This window comes from Oryzias latipes, chromosome 1, assembly GCF_002234675.1.
Source record: "Oryzias latipes chromosome 1, ASM223467v1".
NCBI classification, from domain to species: Eukaryota; Metazoa; Chordata; class Actinopteri; order Beloniformes; family Adrianichthyidae; genus Oryzias; species Oryzias latipes.
Window position 1 is genome coordinate 28,926,615 of NC_019859.2, and position 11,145 is coordinate 28,937,759.

Consider the following 11,145-nt stretch of genomic DNA (forward strand, 5'->3'; position numbering starts at 1 on the left):
AATCAAGACTTTTAAAACTGCATGGCTTTGTGGATTTTTACACTGTGCAACTTCTATACAGAGCTAGCGGGAAATCGTTGCCATTCAACATCAAAAAACAGTTCTTAGAAAATGAAGGAGGAAGTAATTGAGGGGATGTAGGAACTTCAAGATCAAACTGATAAGAACCACAAAGAAAAGTTTCTGTGTGTCGGTGTGTGGCACTAAACTCTGGAACGGGTTACGTAATGAGCTTAAACAATGTTCAAACAATGTCCAAATACATGTGTGAACTTGATTTTGGATGGACACCAGTGAAGATAAAAAATCATTGAAAAAAAATGTTCAGAGCACTGTCTAGTGGGTCTAGATGACCCAACTCCCAATGTTAAAGTGCCTAGGATAGCACAAGGTTTAAGCAGCCCTGCTATTTAGAGTTCATCAGGTGACAGATCTGATAGCAGCTAACTTCATCTGTTTAGGTGTTTTGTTTTCTTCCATTTTTTCTGGAAAGGGTTCTAACATCATTGTTGGTAGATTTCCTTCTCCTTCCATTAGCTTTGGTTCATTGAGGAAGGCTCTCTGAAGCATAGCATAAAATGTAAAAAACTTGTCTCATGTTCTTGGACATAGTTTCTGCAGAGCGGCAGGAGTTCATTACAAATTCGCTTCTGAGTTGTGGGCAGGACTGTTGAAGTTGAGTAAACCTGCCTCTTCTTCCCGTCACCCATCTGTTAAAACACTGTCTCGCTAGCTTTTCCAGCCCCTCATACACCAGCCTAACATTACAACAAAAATGGCGAACAATATCGGAGCTGTCCAGTACATTTCTGAGTCCGACGGCAGATCGGATGAGGAAAACAGAGACGTACATGGATCACCTTGTCTGCACGTGAATTCCTCAAAATGGAGCAGAGCTGGGAGCTTGTGGCCCGCCCAGCGTGTTTAGTTGAAAAGGTTTCAGACTTTAGATTCTTTGGGCTAATCTTATATGAAAATTTGTCTCTGAAGCCATATTTGTCATATATTAAAAGTAAAGTGTCCAAAACTATAATTTGAAAAATGTGAAGTATTTTCCATTCTGTAATGTCCTGGGAATCTTTTATTGTTCCATTTTATTGTTTTATTTTACTTATCGTGTTAAAGTGTGGGATGAATAAAGACGTTAATTTTACTGCAGAAGAGTTATTTGAATAACACAAAGTTGGATGTGGTGAAAAAGCAGGTGCACCATTTATTAAGTCAGTTTGTTCAAATTTGAAGATTTAGTAGAACAGAAAACTTTACTGTACATGCGTTTAGTTAAAAATAGAAGGAGATGTCAGAGAGTTTACAAATGTAATTATTTTTACTTCACAAGATGAAAATCCCAGAAGGAAATATCATTTGAAGTTTAAAGTTGCTTGAAAAACATTTACAGTTTGGAGTTTTGGAATGAAAAGTTGTTCAAATCAACTTTTATCAATGAAATTTTTTGTAAAGTAGAAACTTGAGAATATGCTTTGTGTGGTTAGTGTGTGGTTGCAGGCGGTAAAGACCGTTTAGGATCATCTCTGTATTTCTTCTTTAATATGTTATATTGGGGTAGAAATAAAAAAAATAATTTCATTCTTCTTACTGCTCCTTTTCAGTCATGAAGATGTGTGGACTTTAGTTGTGAACTGACACACACCAAAACATATGACCAAAACTATTGGCTCACTTCCCTTGACTCACACATGAACTTAGGTGCCATCCCATCCCTAACCCATTGAGTTCAATTTGATGTGGGTCCACCTTTTCCAGCTTCAACTCTTCTGGGAAGGCTGTCCACAAGGTTGAGGAGTATTTATAGGAATTCTGACCATTCTTCTGAAAGCTCATTGGTGAGGTCACACACTGATGTTGGTGGAGAAGGCCTGGCTCTCAGTCTCAGCTCCAAATAAGAATCAGAATTCGGATGCTCCTGTACCTCTTTCCAGAGGGAAGAGGTACAAACAGTTGATGTCCTGGGTGGGTGAGGTCTGCAGCTATACGACCAGCCCTCCGTCGGACCTGGCTGTTGTATACTGAGTCGAGTTGTTGGAGAGGTCCTCCCACTATCTCCTGTGCAGTTTTCACCACCCGGGGCGAGTCCTTCATGTCTTGAGCGGTGCAGCTCCCGTACCACACCGTGGCACTCAGACAGAGGATGCAGATCCTCCCAAAGGTGTTCAGGTCAGGACTCTGTGCAGGCCAGTCAAGTTCATCCACACCAGACTCTGTCATCCATGTCTTTATGGACCTTTGTGCACTGGTGCACAGAGAAACTTGTGTAAAAACCGTCTGCATGCTTGAGTGCTGATTTTATACACCTGTGGCCAGACAAAGTGATTAAGACACCTGATTCTGCTTCATTTGGATGGTGAGTGAATACTTTTGGTGATATAGTGTAACAAAACCATAATGACCTGTACAGGTACAGGTTTTTTGATTTAGCCTAAAAACTGCATATTATTAAATGAGCACAGGAAACACTTTGAAAATAGATCAAAGGATAATTGAAATGGGACTTTAAGAGAAAGGCTTTAAGAGTTTTTGATCAACCTTTCCTTTTCTTTACACAGTAACAAACAACGCCCGCATCACTTGTTGCAGCCCCCCCAACTTCTCATCCTCCGTCTAAAACTGGACGTGTTTCTGCCGAGCACAGCCGGTTACAATGCAGCTCAGAGTATTTTCAGCTCGGAGCGTCTAACTTTAGCAGGAGAGGGACCTGACCGGCAAAGAATTCAGGACGTTCATTTGATCCTTTAAGGCAAACCAGGCACACTGGTCAGAGAGCGCCATCTGTGGCTCAGTGACCGCATTTCCTCCTGTAGCAAGAAGCAGAAAACAGACTTTCTTCTTTAATGAAAACGTCTTTAATCAAACAGGTGTGGTCCTGCAGGTCCTCACAGTCAGTCAGTCAGGCAGGCAGGGATGGGGGTGTAAAGGCATCCCATCCACAAAAGGAGATAACCAAAACCAAAGAAAGCTCAGCTTCTTAATGCTTCATTAGACAAATGTTCATTCTTGGTTTAAAACAAAGAGAATAAATTCAGATTTTTAGTGTTGAAGGTTCACACCACAGACACAAACCACTGCATCACCCAGCAGCTGGGATGACCTTACAAATCAGCACAGAGGCTGCTGGGAAAATTCTCAGAATTCATTTGGACAGTGACTCTGTCACACCATGCCTGAGCAGGATGCAGGCGAGTTGGTGATGTCACCAGTAGGCGGGGTCCCCCACCCCAGTCCTAGCTCAGTTCCTGGTTTCCTGTAGCTGGGCGGCTCTGACTGTGTGGGCGTCCCACTGTGATGCGATCGAAAGTCTACCGTTGTCAGTTCTTCTTCTTGATCCCAGAGTTGAAGAGGCTGAGTCCTGATTTGCCGTTGCCATTGGCGACGCCACTCACGGACACTCCCGGCTGCTGCAGAACCTTGTCCAGGGTGGTCTTCTTGATGGCTGCTGGAGAGATGCGCTCCTGGTCTGCCAGCGACTGCAGCTCCCTGCAGGAAGAGACAGCATCAGCGCACTGGCCTGTGAGCGGTCACAGCTGCAGGAGCTGAGGTGAGCTTAGCAGAAAGAGGAAGTGTAGATGCTGCAGAATGAGCCAGACTTTTGAAATTACTTCACTATTGCTAAATGAGTTGAGGAACGTTTAAAGCTGATAGAACAGCAGAATAATGGTAGACATGTGCTGATGAAGGCTGCGTGCTGGATTAGCTGAAGAAACAAATCTACATATGCTACAAAACTATTTAAAACGTGCTATAAATGTTAAAGATGCTAACTGTAGACATCAGGACAAAACCTGCTTTGTGATCTGGGGAATCATTCGGAATTCTCAGCAGAAGTTCTTCTGGCGCAGCAGTTTGACAAATGAATCATGGTCCCACAATGCAACAGGTGGAGGAGCTCCAGCCCAGGTCCTCCTGAACGCTTAGGAAAATTCCTCCTCCTCATTGACTAAACGGTTAAAGGAATTTCCTGTTTAAGGACAAACCTAACAACTGCTCTTCAGATCTTAACCTAACAGGAAGCAGGAATCTCCTCAAGGAGCTGAATGTCTTCAAAGCAGAAGAGTGGAACTTCATGGAATGAACATGTTGATTTGTAATCTTCTGTAAATCAAACACAAACATGAAGCTAAACGGCAGGACTGCTTCTGTTTGATCAGTGATGGCATCTGGTCACTTGGCTTTAACCTGAAGGCAGAAACCCCTCTGCTGGTGTTCAGTCCAGCCATGAACCCTCACTGACAAACGCTCACCGCGTCCGGATGCACGACGCCTCCACCGCGTTGATCAGGAGGCTGCGAAAGCCGCCGCTCTCCAGGAAGTGCAGGGCGTGGATAGTGGCGCCCCCTGGTGAGCATACGTTGTCCTTTAGCTGGCCCGGGTGCTGCTCTGACTCCAGTAGCATCTTCGCTGCCCCCTGAGGGCAGAGGGAAAGAAGATCAAAATCCTGTGACTCCGCCCATCCCAGATCTATCAAATCACAATCATTTTCTTTTAAACTGATGAGGGATGAAGCAGCTGAAGGGCACCAACAGGAGTTCACTTTGGGGGAGCCATTACTCCCCCCCCCCCCCCCTGGAATTTTTGATTCTTTCATTAAAAACCATTAAAGCTTTACTTGACTCCGTTTGTGATGTTGATATTTGAGGATCAGGAGGGGGGCGACTACCTTCTCACATGATGTCAGTAGCTCAGTGAGGATCAAAGTTTAGGAAAACATCAAAGCCGAAGCAAAAACACGGGGCGGAGTCAATCCTGCCAGCAGGACGTGAGGGACTGAACTGCCACTCAGTGCAACACAAAACGCACAAACAGACACACACTTGAACACAACAGACCAGCAAAGCCTGGGCTCCGAGTCTGACGGCGAGCCTCCTAGGCAGACCCATCTTCACCCCGCCATCCGCCAGAGCGTCGAGCGCCGTGAACGCCTGCCGTGCACAGAGACCACGTTACAGCAACACACATACACCTGCGGGGCAAGTCTTTTTGAGAGGGGCACTTCTTTCTCCCCTCTGCAGATCCTCCTCAAGCCCCCGTCCCTCCCGGCTGAGCCGACTTACGTAGGCGGGGCCGCTGCCACTCAGACCGGTGACGGCGTCGATCAGGTCCTCCTCCACCTCCGTGCAGAAACCAACGCTGGCCATCAGCTGCTCCAGCAGCCGGCCGTCCTCCACCTGAGAGCACAGTTTAGTCAGCACCTGACTGATGACATGCGATCAGTGAGCCCCCAACTGGGTCTCTTCACCTCGGCATGCGTCCCTGTGGCGTACACCGTGGCGCCCTCCCTCACCACCACAGGGGTGTTGGTCATGCACCTCATCACTCGAGGAGCTGGGCGGTGCTGAAGCAGCTTCTGCAGACGAACAAAGAGCAGAGAAACGTGAAGCAGTCCCGGGATTCAGGGGGAGGAGTCAGCAGGAGGTGGAGCCCCCGCCAGATATTACCTTCTCTATGGAGCTGATGGTTACACCCGCAGCACAAGAGACTATGAGGTGGCGGTCCTCGATGTCCGGTCCAATCTCGTCCAGAACAAAGGGGATGATGTGGGGTTTCACAGCCAGAAACAGCACGTCGCTCTTGTTGACCGTCTCTTTGTTGCTGGTCGTCAGACTCACCCCCATTTTCTACAGAAGCACAGCAAATGAGGAATAACCAGACACACAGGAAGGAGGCGGAGTCCAAAATGTCAGATGTAAAACATCTTCTAAGCAGAGAGAAAAGTCACCCTGAGGCTGCTGACGGTGGGCAGGTCAGTGTCCGGAGCGCTGGCGGTGATCCTGTGAGCAGCAATCACACCTGGGGGGGGGGGGGGGGGGGGCAGAGAGCAACTGAGCAAAACGAAGATGGGTTTCTCCTTTGAATTAAGCACATAGGTAGTTTCAGTGCTCCACCTGCAGTCCATTCTAGTTGTAAATGCATCAAACCCTTTTTTGTGTTTCACTATCAGTCCTGCGGGGAGCGGCGTGTTCAAATTAGCATATTTCCCAAACATATAAAGTCAACATTGCCACTTAATGTTTGCATTTACATTTAAATGCAGATGCTATATTTGCTATGAGGATGTTGATAAAGTACAGAGAAGGTCAGAAAGAGCTACACGGTGTCTTTGTGGATCTGAAGGCAGCCGTGCAGAGACAGGAACTGTGGTATTGTATGAGGAAGTGATGGAGAAATACAGTCAGGACCATAAATAATTGGACAGGTACACATTCCTTCTAATTTAGTTTCTCTACATTACCACAGTGAATTTTAAGTAAAACAACTCAGATGCCATTGAAGTGCAGACTTTCAGCTTTTATTCCATGGGTTGAACAAAAAGTGCATAAAAATGTGAAAAACTAAAGCATTTTTTTTTAAACACAATCCCTTCATTTCAGGGGCTCGTAAGTAATTGGACAAATGACTTCCATGCTATTGCATGGGCAGGTGTGGGCAATTCCCTTGTTATGTCATTATGAGTGAAGCAGATAAAAGGCCCTGGAGTAGATTAGAGGACTCATGCTTGCATTTTGAAGATTTTGCTGTGAACAGACAACATGCGGTCAAAGGATCTCTCCATGCAGGTGAAAGGAGCCATCATTAAGCTGAGAAAACAGAAAGAAACCATGCCAGAAATTACAGTATTAGGAGTGGCAAAATCAACAGTGTGGTACATCCTGAAAAAGCAAGAAAGCACTGGTGGACTCAGCAACGCAGAAAGACCTGGACGTCCACAGAAGACAACAGTGGTGGATGATCGCAGAATCATTTCCATGGTGAAGAGGAACCCGTTCACAACAGCCAACCAAGTGAACAACACTCTCCAGGAGGAAGGCGTATCAATATCCAAGTCTACCATAGAAAGAAGACTGCATGAAAGTAGATACAGAGGGAACACTGCAAGATGCAAGCCACTCATAAGCCTCAAGAATAGGAAGGCTAGATTGGACATTGCTAAAAAACATCCAAAAAGCCAGCACAGTTCACATTCTTTGGACAGATGAAACCAAAATCGACCTCTACCAGAATTATAGCAAGAGAAAGGCGTGGAGAAGCTCATGACCCAAAGCACACTACATCATCAGTAAAACACGTGCATGGCTGCTGGTGGCACTGGGACACTAGTGTTTATTGATGATGTGACACAGGACAGAAGCAGCCCAATGAATTCTGAGGTGTTCAGAGACAGACTGTCTGCGCAGATCCAGGTGAATGCAGCCAAACTGATTGGGCGGCGAATCATAATACAGATGGGCAATGACCCAAAACACACAGCCAAAGCAACTCAGGAGTTTATTAAAGCAAAGAAGTGGAATATTCTTGAATGACCAAGTCAGTCACCTGATCTTGACCCAGTTGAGCATGCATTTCACTTGATGAAGACTAAACTTCAGACAAAAAGGTCCACAAACAAACAGCAACGAAAGCCGCTGCAGCAAAGGCCTGGCAGAGCATTCAGGAGGAGAAAACCCTGCATCTGGTGATGTCCATGAGTTCAAGACTTCAGGCTGTCATTGCCAAGAAAGGCTTTTCAACCAAATATTAGTAATGACCATTTTGTTTTCAGTTATTTCATCTGTCCAATTACTCACAAGCCTATGAAATGAAGGGATTGTGTTTAAAAGATGTACAGTGATCCCTCGCTATAACGCGGTTTACTTTTCATGGTTTCGCTACTTCACGGATTTGCATCGTGCATTGTGTTCTGCATTCTGATTGGCTAAAAAGTCACTCCGCTCCTTCTCTACCTGTGCGTCAATAACGTTGCAGTTTAATATGTAAAGGTACGTAAAACAGCTTGCCAAATTAATATTATGTACGTGCAAATTTTCTAGCAATTTCTAGTTTCTCTAAAACCCATAGAAAAAAGAGCGACAACAACTGCCTATCGCTATGTTCTTGAACAAACACAGCTGCACCGCGGGCTTCAAAAGGAGAAAACACTGCAGAGCAGTGAAATACACCTGAGTCACTATTTGTCCCACTGTACTTTGTATTTTTTTCATAATCATTTTAAAATTTCTCCCGTTTAATCCAATTACTCGGGTCGCAGTGAGCCTTCTGTTCACATCGATGATTAAAATTATTATTATTAGACAGTACAGCACAGAAGTTATTTGTTGGAAAAAAAACGTTTCTAAAGTACCTTTATTTGTTAAACAAATGCTTGAGCCTGTAAAATGTTTTTTTCTTTCTTTTCAATGTATAATAGAGTATTTTTGTATAATAATTGTAAGAAAAAAAATAGAGGTTTTTACTTCACGGATTTTGCCTATCACGGGTTCTTTTTGGAACATAACCCCCGCGAAAAACAAGGGTTTACTGTACTTTAGTTTTTCACATTTTTATGCAATCTTTTTGTTCAACCCATGGAATAAAAGCTGAAAGTCTGCACTTCAATGGCATCTGATTTGTTTTACTTAAAATTCACTCTGGTAGTGTACAGAAACAAAATTAGAAAGAATGTGTCTCTGTCCAAATATTTATGGTCCTGACTGTATGTTGGAGCAGTGCAGGACATGTATGATGGCTGTCAGACAGTGGTGTGGGGGTGACAGAGGAGCTCAAGTTGGAGGTGGGATTCCATCAGGGATCAGCTGTTTGCAATGGTGATGGACAGGCTGACGGATGAGGTTAGACAGGAATCACCATGGACTATGATGTTTGCAGACGATATTGTGATTTGTGGCGAAAGCAAGGAACAGGTGGAAGAGAAGCTAGAGAGGTGGAGGTTTGCCCCGGAAAGGAGAGGAATGAAGGTTAGCCACAGTAAGTACATGTGTGTGAATGAGAGGGAGCCCAGTGGGTCAACAGTCCAGAGATATGCCAAAAGATGAACAACATTTAGGATTTAGATAAATGTTTAGACTTGACATTTACATTTATTTTTTACATAAAACTTTACATTTTACACATTCTACATATTTAAAATTAATCGTTACTATTTAGATGTGTATTTAGCATCAAAAACAGATACCTTCAAGTCACAGCTGTTAATGCTTTAATCTGTGACAAATGTGACATAAATGCAGCACATATGGAAAGAAACGTCTAAATGTGATAAAACTGTCATGTAATTTTTGCATTCAGAACCCCACACGACACTGAGTCCTTATATGACAAACATCTGCTGCTTTAAATGTACATCAGACCATCATCAGCATAATGACAGATGTGTTCTGTGCTGCCTGATGATGGGACTGAACACAGAACCCTGTGGTACGCCACCATTGACTCCGCTGTGAGGAACGTCTTTATAAGATCCAACTGGAATCCATCCGATAAAAATGACTCAAGTTCCTCTGATTGTAAAGACATGTTTCAGTCTCTACGATAAAATGTTCTGATCACAAATGCAGGACTGAGGTCCAAAAGTCAAGAAACAACACAAGTCCAGTGTCTGCAACCATCTTTGTCCCCTTCAGTAGAGAAGTTGACCCGTGATGAGCTTTAAATCCAGAATGAAACTCCTCAGAGATCATTTCTACTCAGATACTTGTTCTGCAACCGTTTTTGCTTCACAATGTTCCTGCAGCAACAACAACCTTTGGAAGGAATGCTCTGCAGAGGCAGAAGAGGGGAGGGTTCTGTTCTCCTCGGTACAGATGTTCCAGTAACATCAGGACACCAGTCCTCTTTTTGGTAACATTTACACCCAAAGTTCACAGGGAGCTGACCGATGCATCAGAACCAACCCAGGAGCCACTGTGCGTGTCACTCCCATCAGACCTGAGAGAAGATGATAAAGATGATGAAGATGTTTAGGGTCTGACCTGCTGCAGTGAAGCCCTTCACCAGCGCATGCGCCAGCTGTCCCGCTCCGATGAACCCCACGCTCATCCTTCCAGGTGACGTGACACCTGAAGAGGGGGACAGACCGTTATCCACACTGAAATCTCATTCGGATTAACCTCTCCTCTCCTGCCTGGATCGGATTAGAATTTCAGTTCCAGTTCAGGTGAAGCTCAGGAAGAGAAGAAAGCTTCGGTCTACTGTACATTAAATATATAGACATCAGTCAGAGGTTTCCTGTTGGATGCTCTCACGCTCATCCAACTTCCATCCTCTAAGGAGCTCTCATCAGCCTCGCGGAAGGAGCGCACGCGCATTTACCTCGGATAATCCAGAAGAAGCTAACGGAGACTCTCGTTTGTTCTCAGTGAGAGCTGCAGATGTTCGTCCTTTGGCCAGAAACGAACCGAGTCAGAACTCCGCTGGCGCCAACGTGGCTTTCTTCTCCGAGCGCTGGTTCTGTTACGGTTAAAGACTGACAATCCAGCCAATCAGCACCAAGACAGTTACATCGTTGACCAACGAAGGACTAGATGATGAAATGTGGGCGGAGCCTATTGTTCGTCCTGCCCTGTTGCGTCATTCGCGTGCGCGCGGTACAGGAGCAGAAAATGTGAGAATCTGGGAAATGTAGGTCAAATAAAAAAAATAGAATCTAAAAGTTTGTTTGCGTCAGACAGAAACAAATAAACAAACACAAACTCAGAGACAGTTTGACTGAGTTGACCTTCAGTGAGTAAGCGAGGAAAAAAACGAGACTTTAAGCTGAGCTTTCAATCACAAAAGATAGTTTCTAATGTCACTGGAATTTTTTTTTTTTCACTTTTTTCTTTTTATGCAAAAATTATAAAAAATATGTCTAAAACTAAGCAAACAAAAACAACTACATCTAAAAACTGTGAGACCTGTCATTATTTGGGAAGCAGTGACAGTTGTGCTCAGGAATTAGTTAGCTTTCTTCTAAATTCATGCAACCATGAGTGAGAGGGCTTAAAACTATTCATTTTAAATTGGAGTTCAAGTTCAAGCTGTCCAGTCTAGTTTCAATGTTGGCAGGATTCAAACCCTAAATCTTCCATTCTCAGGGTTTACCACTACACAATCTTACAGTTTTCAGTTCCTCTGGGATTCTGCAGCAATTTTTTAATTGTTTCAGCACAACTGCCTGAAGTTGTAGAAAAATTGTCATAAAAGGCTGCAGGAGGACATTCAAACTTTGAAGCAATTGTTTTTTCCCCCACTCTGTTGTTGTGCAATTTTATGCAATAACTGCACAGGATTTATTTCTAAATGAATGCACCTTTTTATGTTTTATGTGAAAGTTGAACAATAATATAGGAGCAGCATGTTTAGGAAATTTACAACGAA

General features: G+C 44.1%; 1 protein-coding gene across 1 annotated transcript; it reads right to left on the minus strand.

Annotated features, from left to right (window-relative positions):
* Positions 1–2,838: 2,838 nt before the first annotated feature.
* On the minus strand, positions 2,839–10,292 carry LOC101156872 (pyrroline-5-carboxylate reductase 1, mitochondrial). Its single transcript, XM_004066168.4, has 9 exons — positions 10,099–10,292; positions 9,759–9,845; positions 5,732–5,802; positions 5,451–5,630; positions 5,252–5,359; positions 5,067–5,180; positions 4,842–4,934; positions 4,257–4,420; positions 2,839–3,492 (listed from the first exon to the last, which is right to left on the minus strand). Exons 2-9 carry the CDS (start codon positions 9,823–9,825, stop codon positions 3,324–3,326), a joined length of 966 nt encoding a protein of 321 aa, XP_004066216.1. The 5' UTR covers positions 9,826–9,845; positions 10,099–10,292; the 3' UTR covers positions 2,839–3,323.
* Between the last annotated feature and the right edge of the window lie 853 nt (positions 10,293–11,145).